The sequence below is a fragment of the Gavialis gangeticus genome, unplaced genomic scaffold (assembly GCF_001723915.1).
Source record: "Gavialis gangeticus isolate Ggan-Ray unplaced genomic scaffold, GavGan_comp1, whole genome shotgun sequence".
NCBI classification, from domain to species: Eukaryota; Metazoa; Chordata; order Crocodylia; family Gavialidae; genus Gavialis; species Gavialis gangeticus.
Window position 1 is genome coordinate 10,319,835 of NW_017729026.1, and position 26,508 is coordinate 10,346,342.

Here is a 26,508-nt window from a genome sequence, read left to right on the forward strand (position 1 = left end):
CATTTCTAAAGTGTCTATTTACATTTTGCTAATAATTTACATATAAAACTCTCTCATGCTGACTTTGACCCCATCCAATAGCTTTTGGATTTATTGTTCAATGTTTCGTGTGAATTAAGTATGGTTTTAAAAGGTTTCCTGCTGCACAATATGCAGTAGTTTCTCCTGATTACAATAAGGGACAGAACCCTTACTGCATTATATAGGGGAAATAATGGGAGATATGTTTAATACTACAATTCGTTTTTTTTCCAAAGGAGCAGCTAACAATAGTTACTTATATACTCATACACCTCAAGCACATCATGCATTCTATGATCAAGCTCCAACTCTCTAAGCATGTATGTTGGCAAATGTTTTACTGTTAGGCTACAAACAGCAGTGGAGATTAAATGCCTTTCAATGCTAAAATTTCCACTTTCTATAGGAAGGCAAAATATATAGATGTATAAGTCCTTGTTCTTAAAGTTACACAGACAAAAGAATGACAGTCCTGTGAACAAAAAGTAAAAAGGTGCATTTTTACTATAGGGTCTATTAAAAAGAAAAAAAAAAAAATCAAACTACGTTGCAAGAGTATTTTTTCCAATAAGATAGCATAATGGGATGGAGGTTTTCACATATAGTCACACTTTAAACTCTCAGCTCATTCTCTAAATTTTCCTAACCTCCTAAACAAGCCAATTACTTCTGCTTCACTGAGTCAAAGCTGAATCACGACACCAGTAATTTCCGCATCTAACTGTTTGAATCACAGGACTGACTTCATAGTAGATTTAGACAGATGGGGAAGCCATGTTCTGCGCTTCCTTATCTAAGCAGATAAGATACAAAAAATATTAGCAACACACACTGCTTTTGTGATTAAGTGTGCACACATTCAAGTTTGTCCCAGTGTAAGGGTCTTTCTTTTAAAGCTGGAATTGTGCTGGTTGAAGTTTCTAAAACATGCACATGAGGGTTATACTGAAAAAGGCAGGGCTTAAATTAACACTGTTGAAGAGGTGGTTTCTAATATTATCAGTATTTCAAGGAGAAAATAAGTACAAGTTGGTATTTCCTTACAGGGAAATTTAATGAAAAAATTATTTGTAACCAAGACAACTGCCCTTAATTAAACAGTGCTACAGGGAAATAATGTACAAAACCAAAAATAATCAGTGCTAGAATTACTCAGAAGCAGCTGCACGAGATTTCTGACAGCCTAAAAATAATGGGATGTCTTTTTACAAGAAAAAATTCTGATCTTCAGAAGCAAATCTTGTTTTTTCAATTTCTGCATTATCATCCTTAAACATACATTCAGGTAATTTGGTCAACACATTACAGGCCAAATTCACCAATGGCGTAAAAATGGATGCAACTTCACTGTTTTCAATGGAGCTTGTTCTAACACCAGCATTGAGTTTGACCCATTGCAAATAAGGAAGAAATCAAGACATTTTCTCCCATCTGGGTGCCTCATTTAGGATGCTTCCCATTAGCAAAATTTGTAGTGATCTAATATAGATTATAAGGTAATAATAGCTCATGGGTCACATCCACAACTTGGAGATACACAGCTATAACCATGCCAATGATTATAAAAATGTAATGTCTGCTCCAGAAAGGAATGCCACACAAGAACAGTAAAAAAGCTCAAAGTCTGTAACATGTTTGGCTGCTGATTTTGAACTGGTTTCCCAAATAGAATTGGCAAGAGAAACCATTAAATCCTCTAGAATCATTTCATCACTACAGTCTGTCCTTCACGAAAAAAGGGATTATATCCTATACTTTCCATTTAAAGTCTTACTAGTCGCTATGGATTTCAAAAGACGCAGTCAACTGACTAAATGGAAGTTATAGTAGAAATGCAAATGTATTCTAGTTTAACTGTCAGTAAAATATCCACATAATATAGAAAAAGTAAAACTACGTGACGTTCAAATTTTCAAAACTAAAGTAAACCAATGCAAATAGAAGACCCATCTCATCAAGAGCTGTGCAGTGAGCACAACCAAAGTATCAAAAAAAAAAAAAGAACCAAGTCTAGATTCTCAACCCTCTGAATTAGCACAGAAATTTTGGGATGCAACTGATCTACGATCTTGCATTTTATATTAGAGACACTAATATACAAGTGAAAACATACTGTAAATATTTTCTGCTGAAATGGAAACTACTGAGCCAACTGCAGCACAAGCCTTCTCACAACCGCAGTTCTGCCTCTCAAATGATTCACTTCACTCTTACTTGCTAAAGGAGTAGGGATTTATCACACGGAGCATATGTAATCATCCTTGCATAAGCGCCACATGAATATTAAGCAAACACCTCCACTCTACAAGCCTACAGCAGTCAAAGTTACCTAACATCCCCACCACAAACAGGATTGTCTCACCTTCTGGTACCCTCACCACTCTGCAACCTCACTTGGTTTTATTTATGCAGAATTTAATTACTCTTAGTGGACGGCAGGCAACTAAGGGAGAACAGCATGAGAAATAAAACTATTAGAGAAACTAGGATTAGACTGGCACATAACGAATCAAGTAGCTATGTGGGTATGGACATGTGGATGAGAAATGCCAAGGGCACTAGCCAAGCAGTTGGCAAACTTTTAAGTCTGTGGGCCAGATTGACTCAGTTAGGGGTGGGCAAGTGGACAGGTGGGACCTACCCACCATTGCTTTTCCCTGTGGCAGAATGGGGAGAATGCCCATAGCTAGCACTTCTCCCTGCAAAGGCACGGGAAAGCGACTGCTGCCAAAGCTCCCCACTGTCCAAGTCCTATATCCACAGGCTGGATCGAATGGCTTCACAGGTCAGCTCCAGCCTGTGAACTATAGGTTGCTGACCCCCTGTGCTAGCCATTCAGAGCAAATATTTATAGTCGTCATTCAAAATGCAAAGTTGAAGGGATACATATGTTAATAAACAATACTGAGTTAATAGGATCTCTGTTATATAACAACCACTATATATCTTTGAGCCTTTGGCCTCAGATTTTATTTAGCCCAGGGCTGCTATGAACTTGACAAAACAGTACATAGGATCACATCTCCTCTTCTACTAAAGAAATCAGTAGAAGGAACTAAGGATGAGGTTTTTTGAGGACTGTGGTTATTCCCCACAGAACAATATTCCACATACACCAGATTCAAGAGGAGGCAGAGCCATCTGTATGGACCTCTGTCCACAGTCTGTAGTTCAAGTCATCTAGATAAGGCTTATACAGTGGCAGCTGACCATCCTTTAAACCATCCACAACTGCAGAGATGTGGCTGCAGAAAGATAGTTTAAATTAACGGTGTATCATTTTTGCTTGGAAATTTCCTCAGGAATGGTTAAGCAATCATATCTCCACTGGTTTGCTCTTATATTATTTCATTGTGGGATTTTAAGAAAGTAGGGGCAAGACAGAACCATGCTATGAAAAGGTAAGCAGAGACAACATGGATTACAAAGCTGAATACTTGTGTTATACAGTTATTACAGAATATACTTTAGAATTAATCAGAAGATTGATCTGGATGAGATGGAATTCCTTAAAGAACAAATAATTTTGATGCATCTAATTCTCAGAGCCTATGGATCTGTTTTTTTTAAGCATACAAGAAAATCTGTCCCAAAGCATCCAAAGAACTTATAACCAGGGACCTGCTGAAACTGTGATTTCCTGGACATCGAGAAATCTGTCATTGCCCACAAAATCCACAAAAAAAAGAAAAAAGAAAAGAAAACTTACTGAAAATAAAATACTGGCTTCCCAGAGGGAGCCAGCAGTCTTCACAGCACTGTGGCATGGCTGCAAAGCCTGCTGGGGAGGGGAAGAGTTGCTGCCGCCACCCACCTGAAAGGTAGCCCAAGAGGGCTGCTGCCCCTGCCCCTGATTGGCTAAGAAGGCTGCCTGTTATGTGGCCTGTCAGTGGTGAGAGGCAGGGCTGCATGACAGACAGCCCTCACAGCCAATCACTGGCAAGAGACAAGGCCATTGGGGCCCCTCGGCCAATCAGAGGTTGGGGAGGGCCATTGAGATCAGCCCCTGCATATGGCACCAGACCCCACAATCTCTCTACAAAATCAGCTGACCTCCTCCTCGATTTGGGTAGACGCCTACTTGTAACTCAAGTGTTTAATGCAAGAGTTCTACTGATAGCAGCGGGGCAGAGCTATTTACTAAATGTGTTCCCTTTGCAAGGGGGAATGAGAATCATTTTAGTTTACTTATAAGGGTGGCCAAATAAATTCTTCCATGCCACAAATTTCAGTATATCACATATCAGAAGTGATACAGGGAGCATTGTTTTTTACTATCTAATCAAATATTTAAACATTCCCATGAAATTAAAGGACTGTTTAGACATCTAAAGAACAACAAAAACAAATTTCTGTTGAATACTCAAATACAAATATTTTGCCATTTATGAAATAATTACTATATATAAAAATCTTAACTATAGTGTACAAATAAAGGCATCTCTACTAAGGGGAAAAAACAGAACTATAAAAAGCCAAAGCAATCCAGGATTTAGTTTTCCCCCTCAAACCAGAGAGCCAGGAGGCAAATTACAACACATACATACAAAAGGTATTTGGAGTATACTCCCTCACTTCAAAAAATGCATTACGAAAAATGCTGCCTGTTTTTGTTATGTGCACAAACAAAATGAAGCTCCATTTTGATTTGAATTTGTCTACCTCCATCAGATTAATGCCCTAGATTATATGATACTGTAGGAATTGAGAGATGTGTATTTTGTACTACTTTTCCCCCTAATGACATGCTTTTTGTTCTCTGAAATAGCTTTCTGTTTAAAAATGAAATGTAAATGAATTTATTACCTTACCCACACTGATGGCACTAATAAGGAAATGTGTTTTTCATTTAATTTTCCTAATATCTTAACATCATATTTTTATGATGGGAGTTGAGGTATCTTAAACCTTCCACAATGAAATAGCTACAAAACAGTTTACAGACAGTAACAAAATTTCAAAATATTTATAAAAAAACAGGAAGAATAATGCAACTATTCAACCATGTACTCAATTACAGGAAAACTCAAATACTGAACTATACTTAAATGGAATAGTTGTTTTGACACTATTTTAAAGTTGCATTGCAAAAACCAAATCTATAATTTTAGAGGTCTGAAGGTTTTCTAAATAATATAAAAATATCCCTAAAGTTATTAGACAGTTAAAGGAAGGAATAAAAATCCCTGAGTAAGCCAAAGACAACTGATATGTATGGCCTCAGAAAACAAACTAGTTTTAAGGCAGCTGCCAACTTGCAGATACAACTAAATAATAGGGATATGTCATATAGAATAAGATAGTGATATAATACATAGATTTTCTTGTCACTGCCTTACCTTATAAATTTGCAACTCTTAAGAAAGGTACTATTTTCATAGTCGCTGCTAGGTCAGTGTACCCCTTCAATCAAATGGAAAAAATGAATTAAGAGATACTGTGGGACTACTATGGCTACTTTAACATGCTCGTACACAGTGTTTTGGCATGACAAAAAAGCAGGCAGAGTGAAGCCTGCAAACATGCACATGCCAGTTAACTGTGGTAATCTGACATTCATGTTGCCAGGTAAACAAATCCCACAAGTTTCTTTCACCAAGGCTCTGAAGTCAAGATATGCACTATATGATTCACTGAGAACTACTGTACTGCAGGAATTAATACTGATAATTTAACTGCCACAGCTGTATACAGGTTTCAGGAGGTTTTTAAAGGACATGGGTGGGAAATACTTACTTTACAATGATATGCTGTATTCATGTGCAACTTAAAAAACCCTAAAAAGCTTAAAGGAGATTAGAGAAAACACATATTTAAAACTTCTGATTACATTTACTTGATGTGTTTTTTAAAGCAATCTTATTGTTTTCTTTTGTTAAAGGCCCACCAGGACTTTATAACCTCCTTTGCTGTCCTCCCCTCGACCCCTTACCCCAAGATCAGGCATTATACTTGCATTCAATTTTTCCTTCTCTTAATTTTTTTTAAACTTTAGGATGTTTGCGTAACAGGAAAACAGTGGGATTTTTTTTTAGTTCAAAGTGTTCTCAGTAACTTAATTACACTGTTATGATTTTGACTTTTTTCACAGTTCAACAATCACAGTTGTATGATTCTAAGTTGGGACTGAACAGCATGGATAGCTAAGCTCTTCAAACAAAGATATTGTCATCACAGTATAATATTAAAATAGAGAGAGACCAAGAAAGAAGAAACACTGAAAGCATGGAGTACAAGTAACATGGCCTCTAAATGACTCGTTCCTCTCCACGTCTCTAGTTCTATTCCCTAGCTTCCCCCCTATTCCTTTAAAGATTTGATTAGACTATTTAAAAACATAAGGCGTATAACCTTTTAGATAATAAAATTTCAGACTGAATTTTTACCTGGTTGTTAGTGTGTAGTATTTGGTACATGCCAAAAAACAACAGCAGGTGTATGTTTCTAGCTCCATCATGAACACAAGCTCCCATGGTCTCACTGTCCATCCCAGCCTATTATGGGTCCAAAGACAGAACGGGACAGAGACACTTGTCTCATTACCATGGAGAGCTATTTTTTTCTTTGTTAAAGAAAAAGTTAAAACAATGTACTCTCCTACAGAATGACTTTCCCCCCCAAATCATAGTACATACTCTTAACATAATATAAATACTTAAACAATAATCATTGACATGGTTCTAATCATTTTACTTTTTACTTTTGAGGCACTGATATTTTGGCAGTGGCAATCCTTGCCACGCAGGTCATTAAACTCCCTAGTCAAAAGGTAAAATCAACCCATAAGATAATCAGCTATTATATTCCGGCACGTGACTTTGCATGTTGGTATGCTGGACAAAACACTGTGAGATGAAAGATATTTACAGAATTAGTTTCTAACACAAGAACTAGGATGTTCAGTGTATAGCAAAAGTCCAAACACCTCTAGAAGTTCTTCTGAAAGGCCTAACCTGAACATAAAAGGAACACATTACAAATGAAATGCTTTCTTCACAGGCCAATCAGTAAAGTTGTGGCTACAATACAGACTCTGATTGTCTAGGTAAGAAACATAAAACTAAAAACTTAAAAAAATAAAATAAAAAACAACAAACATTTAAGCAGCAGGCCCCTCTTATTCAAAGCATACAAGAGCAAGGGGGCCTTCAGGTCTGCAGTAGTGTACTGTGTTAAGGGAAGATGGCAGAAGATCCCTGTTCTTTTCATCAAGGACGGTGACCCTTTGAAGGTGTTACCCAGCACTGTATTGCTTTGTTGCACAAGTCTTGCATGGACTTTGCAGGACCAGTTCAGTTTGGGTAAGGCCCGCTCTTACCAGGGCATTCCTGTCTCTGACCTTTTCCTCTGCTTTTTGCAAAGGCAATAGATAGGGAAAACAAATAAACCTGCCAAGAAAAAACAAAACAAACAAGTTAAAAACAAATCAACAAACAAATAAACCTATAGTAAATTGTATGTGCACATATGCTGAATCTAGTGTCCACAACAGTATTCAAATATTGCTTCACAAATTTCTGTGAACTTTGCCTAGGAAAGACATTTGGAAAAGTATTGAAGATACTGTGTTGCAGCAAATTCTCTTTAGTCACTAACTACTCTACAGTTTCACTCCTCTTTTTTTTTTAGTTTCTGGGTCTCCTCAAAAGGATTATCCTCATTAATATTTGTGAAGCACTCAGATCATTCCATAGAAAATTCTCTAAAAAGTGACATTATTCAGTGTCCTTCACTTATGTCTTGTCTAGACTAGTCATTAAGTTGGATGTTAGCATATGTCAACCAATGTATTAAAGCGCACAGATACATTTATTTTAGCAGATGCTATGTTAGCTGAGTTAAAAGTCTAGTTCTCCGTAGGTTTTAACATGACCAGTTTAGCACGTTTGAAAGATTCCTGGTCTTTAACGCACATACGCTAATTTCATACTTTTTAGCCCATTTCAGGCAAAACCTTGTATTATTCTTAAGTTGTTCTGTAAAAGTAAAGTGTTTTTTACCACAATCAAGTTTGTTATAGTGAAAAAATAGTTTTTAGAAGAGAAGTTTAGCTTCCAAATTGAAATGGTGGTGCCCTGAGGTTTCCTTCATGAACGCTGGTAAGAAGGCTGAGGACTTGTTTTTCAGAGATTGGTGTTCTAACATACTATTACAAAAAACTACTCAAGTCATTACCTTTGCTTTGGTAAATGTCATAAAGAACTGTCAAATACAGATGGTGAAGTTATGTCTGCTGAATGGTTCACAACTCCTATAAAAACGACTTTTACAGCTAAGTTGGCAGCAGATGTTGCTATAATTACTGCAATTTCAGAGATTTACTATAAATAATCAATATGTCTTTGAAACTGCACAATATTGCTCTTTATGATCATCTCAGTAATCTGATCACAGCCTACTCTACAATTTAAAATTCTGCCATGTTATACCATGTTATAACACAGCAGAACCCTGCTAGCACTGGAGCATGTCTATAAACACCCATACAGTCAGTTCCACTGGTAAGCACTGCTTCTATTAGTACAATGTCTTTCACCTTTGGGGATATTCTTACTAATATAGGGCAAAGTGCAGCTCTGCAAGTATAGCTGCCTCTTGCAGAAGTGCTTTGACAGTACAGCATGCTGACATCTCTATATGAAGAAAAGACTCCTGAGCCTGAACATAGCTTTAATGTGCTTAACTCAAACCAGGATTAAGCAGCAACAATATAAGCAGTTTTAAATCAATAACGGAGTCATCACAAAAAAGGTTTTTACTGCCAGTCGTATAGTCAAAGTGACTAAACTTCTCTAGGGTAGACAAACTTTGAGTGTTCTTGACTTATTCTTTGTAAAAATAGCTGGTTAACATCAACCTTCCACACGACAAAATAGCTATCATATTTTAGGCGTTACATTATATGCAATTCTTACCTATTACAATAGCTATGGCTCCCAGTGCCAGTCCCAAAACCAGTATTAGGGGTGTAATAAGCAACTTTCCAGCTGAAAAACAAAAATAATTTAAATAAATGAGTGTTACCATGGACCACTGTAACCTTTTTAGATTCAAGGCATCCCTCAGAAAATGCCAGCTTTAGCTTTCTCTCACTTCTTGACTATGGACAAATAACAGAGCAATTCTTCTGCTGCAAAGAACTCATTAAGACCACAATGAGCAGAATATTTTTTACACTATGGACTCCTATTTAAAATCTTCAGGTTTATTTTATGAATTACATGTAGGTTGGGGCACCCCAGTTAAGAGTTGCTACCACAGACTCACTGAGCCAGAAAGGACCTCAAGGATCACCTCATCTAATCCCCAATATTATTTAATTTTTCCAGCCACCCACAAAATACTTGAACAGTGCTCCAGGCCACTGAGTGTGGTCACATACATTGATAGGCAACCACATGTCCAAAATGATACAAATAACCATCTAATCTGGCCCTCTTTGTACATCATAGCCACAAAGCATCCTATAAAAAAATCCTATAGCATGTCACAGACCAAGAGTAAGGGGGGACAACAATGTAAGCAAGGCTCAGGACACTGCAATGGCAGGGAACTTAGGTTAAAGTATATTCAGATGATCCTAGGAATGGGCAAATATAGCAAGCTACACAAGAAGGCAAAAAGTCATAGTGGTCCTTGTCAATTTGTTCTGGGGGAAAATTCCTTTCTGATCTCTCTGGTCCAGTTATCTGTTTGAATCTGAGCACTGGAACAAAACTCAAGCCAGGCACCAAAGAGGTTTCTAAGTACTGAAGGTCCATCAGCAAACTGCACTCAATGTCCAATGTGTCAAAGCATTAAAGCTAGCTGAGTTAGGTTTATGTAACACTGACCATTCACTGAAGTAAGGAGTGTAGTAATAGACATACTGAAAGATGGAAAAGACTAAAGGTACTTAATACTTCCTATAATATTGACTAACAGCTTCATCATTTTTTGTACCATGAAGATTTGGATTCCACCCAAGCTACAACTGAATAAAGATTGGAATTCAGTTAAATATACAAAAACAGCATTTTATAACTGTTTCCTAAAAGACTGTCAGAGAACATGTACCACTTGATTTCCTTTTTAAATCAATTTACATTATTTTAACAAAGTAAATTTAGGGCTCAATATAGTTTGTGAATGTTCACATCTACTTTTAAAACAGGTTTATTTCAAAAAGGAGTTGTTCCAAAAATTATTTTAATGCACAGTGACTTTCTTCTCATTTCTTTAAATAAGAACATAGTAAATAACATGCTGGGTCAAGTCAGTGGTCCATGTGGCTCAGCATCCTGTCTCCAATAGTAGCAGAAGTGGCCAACCTGCTGCGTATGTGCCACAAAGGGACCACAAGTGAAGTTATTTTTTTGGCACATGGCAGATCAGGCAGGAGGTGGAATGAAGAATAAGGGAGAGAACCAAGTGGCAGAAGCAGGTGAGAAGCAGACCAGCAGGCTGAGGCAAGGATGAGCAGCAGATTTGGGATGGGGTGAGAGGCTAAGTGGGATCACACTGGGATCAAGGCAGTAGGTGGAGAGAGTGAGAAATAGAAGATTGACCAGGTGAGAAGCAAAGTGGGATGGGGGGAGGGTTGAGGTGTAGGGAGGGGATGAAAGGCAGAGAAGTAGGACCTGGCTGGGAGCAAAGCAGTAGATGGGGGAAGGAATAAGATCACTTATGCAAGCACATCCAACAAGAGAGACCTTTTCTTAATTTACTCTTAAGATCTGTTTCTTCTACAAAGCAAATAAAGCCACATAGTTGTCCACAGGTTTTGTAGTTTATTGAACTTTCAGTTTTCCACAACATTTAGCAACTCTGCAATAAAGGACACAACAGTGCATGGATGGATCCAAGATATACTAAAGGGAGTGTGGCATACTGCCCCTTGAACCACTGGGAATAAAAGCAAGGCATGGCTTGAATGACCTGGAAAGCCAGGCAGGGAGCAAGTGCATGATGAGGGGATAAACCTGGCCCCACCAGCACGGCTGCTGCTGTCCCCAGTGGACCTCAGTAGGGGGCTCAGAAGCTGACTGTGGATGTGCAGGGGCTGAGGCTGCTCATTCTCTCCATCCCACTCCAGTCAGGGGGTGTGGGAAGTAGCTGCATGGGTTGCCAGGCTCAGACAGTGACAGCAGCTACAGCATGCAGGTTTCTCCTTCCAGGCCCTGCTCCCTCCTCACCTCTTCTCCCACAGGCATCCCCCACTAGCCAGGAGCAGGTACTGGAAGAAGGAATCTGCATGCCATTGCCCTCAGCTGAGCTAGGCTCTCCATGCAGCTACTTCCTGCACTGTGGGGTAGAAGCAGGTCAGGAGCAGCCTAGGTTAGCTGGGGACAGCAGCAGGAGCAATGGAAGAGATGTATGTCCACACCACTGAATTTGCCCCTTGGATCTGCCCCTGCTACAAATGTCCACTTATCTCAATGCTTTTAAAACTGTAACTGAGACCAGATTTTTCATTCATTTCTTCTTTATGATTTCATGAAACATCCTTTTCTTTTTTATCCTCCTGTGAACTTCCACAGATATTCCTCATAGGTCTGTGGAAGACTCAAAGGTTTAGCAGGCTCTCTAGTCAAATTTTATTCCTCTAAATTGATGCAACATCCCTAAGTTCCTTTAACTCCAGAGAAACAAACAGGAACAGTTACGTTTGCTGAACTGGTGAGCTAAATGATGAACAGCCAGTGGTGTCTGCTGAGTTAGGTTTTCTGCATCTGTCCTCATTGCATTATTATTTATACCTGTACCTTAACTGGATGCATGGGGTGAGGAGGTTTCAAAAAGCACTTTCCATTTCCTGTCTGGTTTCACCTGTGAGCACAAACTGCTCTTTGAAATTCAGAGACTGATCTATGATATTTCTCTTCAGACAGGCAAAGGAAAGCAGGGCAATGGCTGGCTAAGGAGGAACCACAGCTGTGATATGCTTAAATTTTCAAATAATTACAGCATGTATATGCAGTTCCATGTTTTTTAAAGGGGAGATACGGGAGCAACAACTGGTGCTACAAGAGTGGCTTCACCCCTGCTCTCAGCCTCTCCCCCAGGGTAGGTAGACCATACTGTGGGAACAGCATCTGGGCATTTTTTATGTTTTTAAGTCCTTGAGACAGGTAATAATCCTCCCGCCTCACTTTTGGCACCCTCTCCCTCCCCCCTCTATGCTCAAAAGCATTGCCTTTGCCCTTCTATTCCCCCACTCACTCTCTACTTCTGCCTCTGGGCTCAGAGACCTACTTATCATGAATGCTGTCCTAGCTGCTGCTGCTGGGGACAGCAGCGGGGTTGGAGACAGGGATGTACTCTTGTTGGGGAACAACTAGGGGAGTGGGCGGGAGCAGGGGGCAAAATTTGCCTGCCAGCACTAATGTTTGGAGCTGAACCCAGCTCCACCTGCAGCCTGGCTGGAGCAGGGAAGAGCAGCTTTGCAGTTCCCCTGCCCCCAGGTCAGCTAGGGAGAGTGGCAGGGCCAGGCAGGGGAGCAGGGAGGAATAGGAGTGGAAGGAAGCTACTGCTGAGCACAGAGGAGAAGTGAGCAGGTGCTGAGAGTCAGGGGAGTGGTGGATTCATATCTACTTAGGGGACTTAAAAGTCCCTGGCTGCTGCTCCAGCAGCATTATCTGAAAGGGAGGTGTGAATATGCCACTGTGACCCTCCCTGCTTCCCCTACCTTATACCACTATGTTTCTCCAGCACCTGCTCCAATTACTCTGCATATCTCTTGGAAGGATGGGGGGTTTCTCTCTCCATCTACTTTCCCTGATGTTCCTGACTTGTCATACAGCTGGTGCTTCTCAACACTGGCCACGTCTTTTGCCAAGGTCTTTTCATAAGAATTTGACCCCCTGCTCCTGAGATGTGCAGTGGGGAGGCAGTTGCTGGGATTGGTTGTTTCTTGCTCAGAATATTCATTAGACAATCCTGAGAGAAGAGCCTATTTACTTTATTTTCTTGCTCATAGTTAGCTTTTCTGGTCTTTGAAACCATGAAAGCCCAAGACAAATCTTGAATTCCACAAAGCTTGTCCATTTATAACATTCTAGAACTTGCACATCTGGTGCTGGGGATATACACTCTAAAGGTATATTAACTGCATTATTAAATTTGTAGCAGATATGCAGTAATGTTAATTTTCGGTTATTATGTAAGGAGTTTGTCTCAAAGCAGCAGCCATTTTTTAGAACTTCAGTGGTCTCAACGCCCATTTTAATATATTCCCTCTAGAACACGGGTATCAACTTAATTTGGACCCATGGGCTGCAGATCCAGTCTGCATACTGGATTGGACTCAAAGACTGGCCCCACAGCTGCAGCTAGCACATGCCTCGAACCATCTCTGCATGCTGTGTGCAGTATGAATGCCGTATGCAGCACATGTGGCATGTGGGTTCAGGGCCAGGGCCACAATGAGGGCCAGTATGTGTGTGTGGCCAGTTCAAAACTCACAGGTAGCACCCAGGACAGATGATAAAGATCCAGCCCATGAGCCATATTTTTGACCCTGCTCTAGAATTATCAGAGTTCCTACTTTTTAGTGGTCACTAATGATTTATAAACTGTACTAACAGAAACAGAATAAAGCAGTGGTGATGCACCCATGGCATGGTCAGCATCTGTGCATGCCATGTGGCAGATCAGAGAGGAAGGAGATCAGAGTAACACTTGAGGGTGGAGTGTAGGGCTTACCTTGTAGTACGCCTGCCAAAGTTTGGCTACCACTACTTTAGATGGGGAATGTATAAACAAGGTATGCAAGTAATTTCTGCTTTGTTCAATATCCTCCCTGGCATCTGCTTTCATTGATAGAAGAGCTAGAGGATACATCCCTGACTGTTCTGTTTTTCTGCTCCCCATCTCCCTCATCTATTTTTCTCTCAGCTTGGATCCTAAATTTTTTGGTGCAAGGACATCTTTTTGTTTTGTGTTTGTACAGGGCCTGCCAGAATAGGGTTCTGGTTCAAAATGAGCAGCCCAAGGATCTATGATAATAAAATTAAACCTTTGCCAGGTCATATCTTTCCCACTTAACGCATTTGTGAAATTTAAGCTCATCGACCACGTCCAGACAAGTGTGCCCGTGCAGTATTCAAGTGTATTTCATGATGCAAGGTAGCAGCACAGGTGGTTTTTTTGACCCCAGGAGATCCCAGGGGTGGTGCATGTGGGGACAGTGCATGCTACCTAAAATAGTAGCCTGCCTGGCCAGAGCCATTGTCTGGCTGCCAGCCAGGCTCTGAGCTGCAGGATCGCCGTTGCTGCAGTCCCAGGAAGCCCCCAGATAAGGCTGCTGGGGCCAGCACAGTGCCCCAGAACCCTCCCTTTCCCTACCCAGGGTAACCTGCCATATGTCAGAGAGCACGTGATACAGGTGTTCCCCAGAGACAAGTATCAGTGGCACAAGGTGCTTCTTGTCCCTGGGGAAACAAACATCCACGCTCGTATGGACGCAGCCATCAAGCACAAGAAGGATCAATTCATTAATAGTTGTAAATATTTACTAACATCTCACAGTGCATCTATATGGCACACTTAGCATACTTGGCAGCAGCAAGCTCAAACACCTGCACTGTTCCATATATGCCACTTCCCAACCTGAAAGCAATGTAGCTGCGTTCACATGGTGCTAGGGGCAGACCAATAAGTGCTAAACAAAACTACACAGTTTCCAACTTAGGATGCTAACACATACATAATAGTGCCACTGCCTGGCATGGTAAATTTTCAATGTAGACATGCCCTTAATGGTTTTTTCTTCAAAGTGACAGAGCTGGTACTCTGAATCAACTGCTATGTGCTGAGGAATCTGTTTATTCCTCAAGAAATCTTTTACTTTGCACAATTTAATTTTACTAAAGAAACAGTAAGGGCGGGGGTCAGCAATGTACAGTCTGTGGGCTGGATCTGCCCCACAAAGGGATTGGATCCAGCCCACTAAGGTCCTACTTTGGTTCACATTTTACTAAGGACGTGCCAATTCCCCAGATGTTTAATCCGTCCTGCTTTTTGCTAATGGTGAGCCAAATCACTTTCATTAACTCCAGCCAGCTGCTACAGCCCACAGAGGGCTGCTTTTACTTACTGCTGCCTCTGTGCACTATTGGTGGAATAGCTGCAGGGGGATGGTGGCCTACCAAGTTGCAAGCTGGGGCCTGTGTTCACAAAAGGTTGCCAGTCCCTGCCCAAGAGCATTTATTGCCCTATGAAGAATGACTGCTAAATTTGATGATTAACACTAGTGATGGAAACAGCCCTTTGAGTTCAAACCTCAATACATGTTTAACAACAGTGTTGCTACAGTGTTTGTATCCATGATGCATATCAACAGAAACAGACAAGTCTAAGCAGTCTCAAATCATAACCTCAATCCCGATCTGGATTTAGTGGAGAAAAAAAAAAAAAGAATAAAAATCAAATGAATACGAAGCCTTGTTATCAACCAGATGGATTACAAGATGCTTGGCCTCTGCACATAGTTGTCTAATAAGACTGGACACAGAAAATATACTGCTTTTTGCAATGCATAAACTGCATAAAAATACACATATTAACTGAATTAGGCACTCAGTTTTGGAGTTGCAGTAGAAATTGAAGACATTAGAATATATACCATTTCTGAATCGTAGAACTATGATAAAATGAACAGCTGTTTGTGGGTGTGAACAGAACAAATCTTTCTAGATTAAAAGGCAGTCAATGCATGCCAACTACTTCATGTGTCTGCTCTATTCTGTGGTAAGTGGAAGCAAAACCCAGGTAATACAGCATTTGTTTCATTTGCAAGTAAACTGCACCAGTTTAGATTTTAGCCTCCCCATTAATTTTGGATTATTTGTCCATTAGTCCACACCCTTCGATGTAAGAACCTTCAGTCCTTATAATTAGTTTTATGGTTTGAGCTTGCACTGCTATGGAGCAAGTAACTAGTACTATATATAGCACAAGATTAACTGCTTAATTCACTTAAACATTCTCTAAATCCAGTTAAGTAGTTTAATAAATTTAAGAGATGTTCCCTTCTTCCCTTCCCTACCTCCTCCCTTCTTCCCACTGTTCACAGTCTATGGGATTCACCGTCCCAGCTTTCCCCAACTTGAGTTCGGAATGCCCCAGTTTTGACAAATCAGCCAGAGGATAGGATGAAATTTCTTTCACAGCATGTTAAGTGATCTTGACCTCACAAAAGCTTATGCCATATTATATTTGATTTAGTTAGTGTGTAAGGTACATATCTACCTTGCATTCTACATGAACTTCTCAGCCCCTGTGAAGAGAAGGTACCAGTTCTTTATCTTACTGCATTTCCTGGATGCAGGGGACCGAGTCCCTTAAAAAACCTGCTGGCTGAGGGTACCTTTGCTCTAATTCCTTATATTTTTCAAGAGGAGTTATTAGTTTCATCTTTATGAGCTACGCTATGTTTTTATTCTTACTAGTCAATGTCATCATCCCTTTTTAGTACAGAAGGAACTATCATCATAAGCAAAAGCAGTTTTTCCAAACTGAAACATTTGCTTCAAAGCAGCTATTATGCCAGCTCACCAAGTCTGCTGTGCAACTTTTCCTTTATTTTACACCCCCCCCCCAAATTAACTTATATATATATATAAACTTAAAATCAGAATTGCAGGATAAAAACATAACCAGGAAACTTTATATCATAGTCTTAGTTATTTCTTTGTTCAAAGACAAAGATTTTCCTCCCCAAAAAGATAGAGCACATAGTGAAATGCTGTTAGAGATATTTTAGTAACTTGGAACTTAAGGGAAGAAGGCACCATTCCTTCATCGCAATGCTATATACTCAGTGTGTTCCAGCCCTAAGGACTAATGAGTGCCTACAGACATACTCGTTAGGGTTCTAATTGGAATACTCCCGTGTTGCCTAACTGTCATGTGTATTAAGCCCCCATGTTTCAAAATGGCCATGGGAACGCTTTATCTAAACCTTATCGAATGAGCTTTAGACAAAGCATCCCATGGCCATTTGGAAATGCGCAGGAGCTTAATACATGTGAGACTAAGCTGTTTCAATTAGAGCAACTGTCAGGGAACCACTTTAATTAAACACACCTCCTCCCCCAAGCATGCATATAGGCAGCCAATATGTTTTACTATAGTGCAGACAGACAGGAATTCCCACTTTTTGCTACAGTAAGACTAATTTATACTATACTTCATATTTACCATGCTTCATTAGATATATTACTATAAATTACACTACGTATCTCTTCTTTTATAACACACTTTATTTCCATTTAAGGAAGAGAGCAAGACTTAAAACAATTTTTTAGGTGGTGTCTCTTAAAATTTCTGGTGCTGCATGGAAAGATACGGATTAAAATTTACAAAATCCAACTCCCACATTAAATTTGGTTGTAGACCATATCAAAAACCACTCTAAAATTATTTTCCAGTTCTGGTTCAGAAGCATTTAAAAGTTCCTAAGAACAGGCTCTCTGTCCCAAAGATGATCCAAATCTTATAAGAACATCTGATTAACAAAGATTTTCAATTAAGATGGCATGTTTCATTGGCTGAACTAAAACTCTGTTAAGAAATAACTCATTTTAAGAGGGCTTTTTCTTTTTCTTTGCTGTCAGGAGATAAACTCACAACAGGTTAATACATCGAACTTTACTCTGCAGCAGATAACTGAATCTTATCCTAATCTAATCTGCCAAGAGGACATTAGGTGCACTTATGAAACTTAAATCAGGTTCAAGTCATTCCGTTCTTTTCAGTTTTCAGCATGAAATTTGTTGATTTTTTGTAGTATTCTGCTATTTATTTCATTAGCAAAATCCTCCTTTGGTGCCAAGGTCATTAACAAAAACATTAAACAAGATTATGTCCAAGACTAATTCTGAGAAATTCTACTAGTCACTTCCCTCTAGTGTCGTAGCTCACTTCTATGCAACATGCTATCAATCCTTTATCAAGCTCCTTAGATTTACAATTTTTGTGCTAATCCCCATCTTCTCCAGTTTAAAGAATTCCCCTCTAGGCAACACATCAAACAAGTCAGTTATGCATACTGCTTTGTTCTTGTTTTTTCTGGAGTTATGACAAATTATAGGAGTCGCAGATCCAGCACATTATCATTTTCTTTTCCTTTTTTCTCTTTTTCAAGTGCTTGATCTTGAATTAAAAAAAAATATGATAAGAGACATACATGGCTCAAAAGCAACCCACAGTACCAAAAGCATTAAGTTTGGTCCTTGTAATAGGGATGGGACCATTAGGAATTTATTTTTGTTTGACACCTGAACCAAAGTCAGGGGATGTTGTTTCAAAGTTTGAGCCTTTTCCTATTCCTGTAAGAGACAAATCTGAGTGGTCTGATTTTACACAATGAAACCCAGGGTTTGGTCAGAAGATCTGCTTTATACATTTTTCCAACCTAAGCTGAGACAGAACAAAAAAAGCTTTCAGCTCTCCCTTACAGTCAAAGATGAGGTCATTATGTGCATACTGGCAACTTCACCTCTTTTTTAATATGGAATAATGCAAAGAAATTTCCTTTTTAGAGAGACAAAAGAGCAAGGAAAATTGGTTAATATGTGTGGTTATTAAACTCACTGCCAAGCCCCCAAGATAGCAGATGAAGTTCTGAAACACTTTTGGAAACTCAAATAACTCCTCCATAAGTTATTCGTTCATAACAATTTTAGAGAGCTACTATACTTACAGATCATACACATGCTTCCCCCCAATATTAGCCCTCCAAAATAGGGGTGCTTCTGTTAAATGAGGAAGTTGATTTCCATTTTGGATTGAGACGTGGACACAGTAATGGTTGCCAGAATCTACCATCCCTTCCCTTCCTAGGCTCAGGAAGACAGGCAAAATCTACTGCTTAGGTCACTCACTCTGTCCTTACAAACTCCACAGCTCAAGCTTTAACCCCATCAAAACCACTGCCAAATTGCCAGCAATTTTTGTGAATTCATGTTGTGGCATCTGGCTTTGGAAAAATCTTTTTTCCTTCATTCTGCCATTCCAAAACAAGCTACATGCCTTATTTGAGGGCATGCGGTGTGTGAGAAAATATGGTGTTTAAGGGCTAGTTCTCATCAATAGTACCCAGTAGGTATCCCTAGAAAATAAGAGGCCAAATTTATTTAAAAAAAAAAATGCCCTCCTTCCCCCAACTCTTCTCCATCCAGAAACTATACAACTGGCTTAAGGAAAATTTTGTTTTTAAAGACTATTCATATCAGTAAGAAAATATATAGTTGCAGTAACTTTCCAAGTGGCTTATAGCAAAGAACTCAAACTCATTTGGCTCCACAGACCAAATGAGTTGCTCAAAATCAGTCCGCAGGCTAGATCTAGAGTACAAAGTATGTCATCTGGCCCATGGGGATCGTCACAGGGCTGGTAATTTGCAGTGGCAGCATTAATTGCCATTGCTTCCAGAGCCAGACAGGCACCACTCATTCCACTCCCAGATTTCAGGCCTGCAGGCGACACAGCTCTGCACTCTGGATCTGGCCCACAGGGCCAGAAATTTGGTGATGGGGTGAGCATCAGCAGCATTAACTGCCAAGGTTTCAGAAACAAACAATTAACAGTTCTACCTGCTCCCTACAACCAAGTTTCCAGCCCTGTCGACAGCTCCATAGGCTGGATGACAGCTCCATCGGCCAGATCTGGCCCAGAAGCCATTATTTTTGACACTGTTGGGTTACAGCATTTTCTAGTGGAGCTTCTATATTGCTAGGTTCAGTACCCTAAGGAGAGGTGGTGATTGAGGGACTGGAAGTGATTTAAGTACTTGAAGTCACAGCAAAAGAATACTTAGGTTATAGACAAATCTAAAACTTTATACTGCTTTAAAGGGAAAATGGAGCTGCTGCTCTGGAGCAATGTAACCATCATGTTTTCAGGCTTCTCTAGCAATACATTAGCTAAAAATTTATTTAATTTAAGCCTGAATGAATTGGGGTTAAAATTGCAAAGGTGTTGCTGTATAACAGCTACATCATAACATTTCCAATTCCTATCCTTTTGTAATTTATATCATTGCTGCATCTTAAAGTGCGAGTACATGACAATTTTCTTTAAAGCATAAAACTGGATTATTTAGCACTGGTGTGCAGTTTTACCAATTTGCTTGCTAGAGTAATGTGCTATTTAAAAAGCTGAATACCAGAGAACTCCATTAGCAAAGTAAAGAATGGTTGTCCATAACCTTTTGATAAATTTAGCATTTGGAATCTTTTTATTTTTATTGCAGCATTATTTGGACAAGCCAATTTCATAATGAGAACTTTTTTGGCTATATTTTAGACCAATTCATATCAGTAAGACCAATTCTCTAATACATTAATGATTTTTATCAGTAATCACTTCATAACGCAGCTCTCCACAAGATATGTCATCCACTCACCACAGACAGAGCCTCGCACTAATCTCCTTAAATGCGGTCTCTCAGGGAGGTAGCGGTATTTGCATCCAAAGATACTGAGGTTTGACGTGTGATCTCCAAAGAAACGGAGCTGGCGGTATCTCTCCCCGCAACGGTAACAGAAATTAGTGTTACACTGTGAACAGGTCATGTGGTCACACCCTTCTGTTCGCTGGATGTGGATCTTTATGAGCAGAAGAAAAAAAGAAAGCGTTATTCTACCCCTCCTCAAAGAAAACATTAGATCAGGAACTACCCAATAATTAAATGGAACCAGCATTGGACAAAAACTCACCATGAGGAACTCACTGAATTACAAATATTTTGTTACCATCCTATCTTATTCTGTCAATAATGCGATTGGTTTGACTACCACTACACTGAAGTCCTAGAACTTGTTCATGGATCAGCAAACCAGAACATTTTAGTTCAATTTAATTCTAGAGCTTCAGTGGAGGCATTCAGTCCTACTTACTCATCCCTCAGCCTCTTTTCATGTTAAACAAATCACTTTGCATCCCAGCCAAAACCCCTAGTTTTTTTTTCCTAACGAATCCAAACAAATATTTTAAATACTGAAACCCTGCCTATTCAAGATACATGTACTAAATTCTTGCCTCTTCAACAGGGCAGGAGGGATGAGTGAGGGATTAAGTATTATTAGTCAAGTTATACTACATAAATACAATTACACAGCCAGATGGAAATCTTGCACAAAAAGTTAAGTAGAGCTGGGAGAAAACGTTTCCCTTCCAAGAACTTCTGAGCTTTCAGAAAGCTGCCTGTTCCACGTGGTACCCAACTTTTTATAAATTTTATGCAGGAAACAAAGGGGGCAACCCACCCCAGCAAAGTACTTGCTTAAGATGTGGGAGGCCCAAGTACAAGTTCATGCTCTCCTTAGCACCGGGATACTGCACATGCTGGAACTGCATATGAACACTTTCTGGTTTTGACCAGAATTTCATCTTGTACTGGATCAACCTTTCCAGCAGATGCTTTATTAGAAATGGCACACTTGTGTAAAGGTTTCTAGCTTCAATAAATTGATATGTTTTAAGTAAAAAGGAACAGTTAAAAACAACAACAAACCTCATTACAATTCTCAGTCCACCTGTTCAAGTCTCTATACCAGATTCAGTACAGGCGAACCTCGCCATTCATGGGGGATACGTTCTCACATCCCCGCAAAAGGCGAAATCCGCGAATAAGGCACTGCGTTCATTAACACTATCTGCGTTCATAAACTCAGTGCCCCCAGCGGCTGGGGGGGAGGGAGGCATGGCTGTTCTGGCAACGGCGGGAACGTGGTGGCAGGAGCACAATGGCAGTGGCAGGAGCCTGGCAGCAGGAGCCTGGCGGCAGGAAGCATGGAGCTCCTGAGGAGCTCCTTTAAGTGCATTTAAGAAGTGGGTTTAGCATTCATGAATATTTGAAACTGTGAATGCCGAACCTGCGAATAACGAGGGTTTCCTGTAGTTTTAAAAGCAACTTTCCTCTGTATATCACAAAAGGGGAAAACTGTCTATATAACTATGGCCTCCTTTTCAGAAATATCTGAACAATCACAAGTCTCATAAACATCAGTGATAACTAGAAAAGCTTTACATTCAAACTACATTTATTGCTTTGCACTTACTGTGAGGAAACTGGAACTCTTCTTTCCACCTCCAGATGTAGTTACAGTTATCTTAAGTATTACTTTACGAAGTGCGGTTTTTAAACTTAAAAAAAAATTTCAGGAAAATGGAAAGCAGAGTTGAACCTAGACAAACAGCTCTATTCAATTAAGCTATAGTGAATTAAGGGCTGTTAGTTGTAGCTGTGTTGGTCCAAAGACATAGGCAGACAAGGCTGAATTAAGGCCACTTTGATTCTGAATGAGTTCTGAGTGAGTATTCACCCCGGGTTTCAGCAACCTACCTTGAAATTAAATACTGATTAGCTTTTCTGACCATCTCTATGCAAACACATCCCAAGTACAAGTGCACAGGACTGTGATTTTGCAGTTGTTGTTGTTAGCACCTTCCCCTGACTGTTGACCTCTCATGAAATTTTCTACCTTGAAAGTGGAGGTGACAGATGCAAGCCTACTTGGACCACAGTGACAAGCACCCTGATCCCTGCCACAATGGCTAAACATCCCCAGCTTTTTTCCATGTCCCCATCCCTAAGTACTATGAAGGCTACAGAAGCTCCACAAGGAAGCTACACATTGAGTTTGTTGCCTGAAGCCCTGAAAACCTAGAGCTGAAATCTGGCAAGAATACTTGTAAATATTTAATTTTAGCAAGTAAATTAACTGAACTTCTGTGTGAGAAATTGCGAGCAGCTGAGTACTGATCACACTGTTTTGTACACTCTATCCTCATCTTCCTTCAGAAATGTCTGTGTCTTCTTGCAGGCTATCCCTTATGCCTAGAGCTGCTTTCCAAAAACGTCCTGCCGCCACCCATTACATTTAAAATCCCATCACTTCAGCAGCTTTGCCTTGTTGGTGTCCTCCATCCTGAAAATATTTCACCAAAAGCAGAACAACCAAACCCCACAGAACAAACAGATTCTGTCATCAACAAAACACTTGCTGTTGCCTGGATTTTAAATTGCATTTTGTATCCTTTCCCCAGCTTGGCTCTCTTCTTATAAGCAGCTTGATGTAGAAACTGTGTACAATGCAGTCAGTCACTACAGTTTGCATAATGGATATACATAATAGCTCAGGTACCACCAGCAGCACAGTCACATCATCATGGAACTCAGCAGTCTGAAAAACCTGCCTTAGCTAAGATGTGTGCTACGGTTACGGCACTAATTGCAGCATCTGAGCTAACTTAGGTTTTATGTATTTAAAACAAGCTCTTCCATGTCTACTCAAGATGCAGCAGCTAGACATTAAAATCTAGCCTACTTTATAAAATTCTGCTTACTAAACAGTGAAAACCACAATAACCCATTTCCTTTAAACTGAGCATCAGCATCACTTTCTGCACCTCCCTAGCCCGCCAGGCCCATCACTCTCCTTGACAACTTTTAATTTTTCCTCCTCCATTCTTTTAACAATTTTTCCCTGTGGTCAGAGTGTCATTTCCAAAAGAGCAACAGCTCAGATCACTGTCAATGGTGTTGCTACATCATCCCGAAGGATGTACTCAAAATCATTATTAGAACTACCTTTTTCACAACCACTTCCAAACACCTGCACCTTAAATACAGAACAAATTATTAATTTTAAAATACACCAGTTTGCAGACCCGTTAGTCAAACTCATGTCTCTCACACAGCCATGTTCCCACTACATTGCCAGTGTGTGTTTATGCATTCAGCTGGCAAACTTTAAAATCTGCCCCCAAATCCCAAATATAAGAAAATATTAAGTTTTGCAATATAGTTCCTCAGTCAGGTAAGTTCAGAGTCAGATGAGGCTTCAGCTCAAAGACTTCCAAAAAAAATCAAGATACAAGCCCAAGGGAGCAATGAGAGTAAAGCTTTTAATAGTTTTCTTCAATATTAAACCAAACCACTGAAATTATACCTAAATGGACTTGCAACAACCTACTTGCTTAGCCTAGTTCTTCCTCATTCTCCTGTCTCATTGAGTACAACAGTCTTCATTATTAGAAATTCAGCTGGTAGTGGACACCATCAGCTGTGCTCTCAAAAGCAAATCCTTTACTAGCTGTACCTGGTAAAGTTCTGAATTGTGCGCATCCTCACACAGACAATTTTCAGAGGAAATTTATTTACTGTTCCTTTTAGTGGATTAAGTCACTTTGCAAAGCAGGCATATTTCAACCTTACCTATCCAAAGTACCATTTTATCGGGAACCATGACCTTGCTTTGGACGTCTATCAGGACTGAATATATTCAGTTAAATCAAAGAACTTCCATGTCATTCAGCTAGATCAAATGTGAACTATCTTTGGTTTTGTAGCTGGGTAACTATTAAATAGCTATCCAACTATTAAATAATTAAGGGGGACTTTGGCAGAAGAATAAATCTTTTGTAGTACTTCAACTGTGAAATGCATCTTCTTTGATGCAGATAAACATCTAATATACCTGTTCCTGGTTTCCAGACATTAGTCATTGAAGACAAACATGATACAGGTATTTGGAGTAAGTGGGTAAGAATAAACCCCACTAAACTGCAAAGTGTGACACTGTCTCACACCAGGACATATTAGCAGTAAAACAAAATAGCTTGAAGAACTCAGCGTTTGAGAGGTACTTAAGCAGACCCAACTTCCATATTACCAAGAGCACATATGTAAATGTGGATTAAAACAATTTAATAAAATATGCTCATGAGAAAAAAATTGTAAGTTCATAGGAAGGTATGGCTGGAAGGGACCTCACTAGGTCTTCTTGTCCACCCCCTTGCTCAAGGCAAGATTGCAAAAACCCCTAACTAAACCATCCTTATGCAAGCGTCTGTTTAACCTGCTCTTGAAACTTTCCAGGGATGGAGATTCAACAACTTCTCTAGGTAGTCTATTCCAATGCTTGACCACCCCAATAGTCAGAAAGTTCCTTCTAACCTCTGACTTACATTTCTTTTGCTGCAGTTTGACACCATTGCTTCTAGTCCTGTCCCTTACAGAGAAAAGCCCATCAGACATTGGAAGACTTATCAAATCCCCTCTCCTCCTGGTGAAATAACACTACTTCCTTCAGCCTTTCCTCATAAGTGATGTTTTCTAGGCCTCTAATAATTTTTGTCACTCATTTCTCTCTGCTAGACTCTTTCCGACCTATCCACATCTTTCTTTTAGTGCTGGGCCCAAAACTGGACACACTACTCCAGGGGAAGCCCCACCAGTGCTGAATACAGCAAAAAAATCACTTCCCTTGATTTGTAAGTGACACTCCTGTTAGTACAACTCAGTATACCGTTAGCTTTTTTTTGCCATAAGAGCATATTGCTGGTTTATTTTTGGTTTATGGTGCACTGTAGCCCCCAGGTCCTTCTCTGCAATACAGCAGTCTAGCTAATCGTTCTCCAGCCTGTATTTGTGCATGTAATTATTCCATCACAAGGGCAAGACTTTGCACTTGTCCTAGTTGAATTTAATCTGATTGACTGTGGGCCATTCCGCCAGTTTATCTATGTTATTCTAAATCATAGCTCTACCCTTCACAGTGTCTGCAACACCACCCAACTTGGTGTCATCTGCAAATTTACTAAATTTGCACTCAATCCTGTCCTCCAGGGATTAAGATGTTGAACAATACCGGACCCAGGAGAGATTCTTGAGGAACACCACTTGACACCTCCTCCCAACTAGACACTGGGCCATTGATGACTACTTGTTAGGCATGATGATCCAGTATTGATCTAGTCTGTATTTCCTTAGATTACTGTCATGGGAGACAGTGTCAAAAGACTTGCTAAAATCCAGGTATATCACACCAACTGTTCTCCCCCCTCTATCCACAGAGCCTGTCACCTTATTATAGAAGTAAATAAAGTTGTTCAAGGATGGCTTTCTCTGGGTAAATCTATGCTGGCTGTTCCTGATCACCTTGTTCTCCTCTAGACACATTGCAATAGATTCCTTAAGCATCTGCCCCATGATTTTTCCAGATACCAAGGTCAGGCTGACTTAGGGTGGCTATACTGTTTTTAAGGAAATCCGGGACATTGCCCCCCTCCCCACTGCCAACCAGCAGCACTGCTGGAGGCAGAGATGCGGGGCACAGTCCAGCAGGGAAGCAGAAAAGCATAGTGCACCAGGCACCTCTACAGCAGGCACCACCCTGCACACACGTGCCCAGCCCAATCTGCACTCTGCCTCCAGCTGCTGCTAAAGAAGAGCCAGGCTGGGCATGTGCAGGCAGGGTGGCGCCTGCTCCAGCAGTACCCGACCACCTGCCTGCCTGGTACTCTTCGTTGGACTTTGCCCCATGCCCCTGCAATTCCAGAACTGTTCTTTTAATTTTCATCATCTCTCCTGAACGGCCTATGAAATCCTGAACTGTCCTGGCCACACTGGAATGTTTGGTCACCCTATGCTGATTAATTCTTTAATGTTTGGTCTTTAATTCCCCTGATCCTCCTTCTTCCCTTTTTTAAAGATGG

The 26,508-nt window shown here is 40.2% G+C and overlaps 1 protein-coding gene across 3 annotated transcripts in view; it reads right to left on the reverse strand.

Moving 5' to 3' along the window:
- Positions 1–243: 243 nt before the first annotated feature.
- RNF217 (ring finger protein 217) overlaps positions 244–26,508 on the reverse strand; it is a 132,801-nt gene continuing 106,536 nt past the window's right edge. The window contains exons 4-7 of one of the 3 annotated variants that reach the window (XR_002097908.1): positions 20,411–20,612; positions 8,937–9,008; positions 6,408–7,409; positions 244–5,424 (exon numbers count right to left, since the gene is read on the reverse strand). Coding sequence is in view for 2 of the 3 variants with exons in the window: in XM_019520019.1 (XP_019375564.1) it covers positions 7,336–7,409; positions 8,937–9,008; positions 20,411–20,612 (348 nt within the window). In the remaining variant the exon portion in view is untranslated. Of the gene's footprint in view, positions 7,410–8,936; positions 9,009–15,265; positions 15,390–20,410; positions 20,613–26,508 lie in introns of those variants that run through there. The other 2 variants (XM_019520019.1, XM_019520020.1) reach the window with 2 other exon arrangements.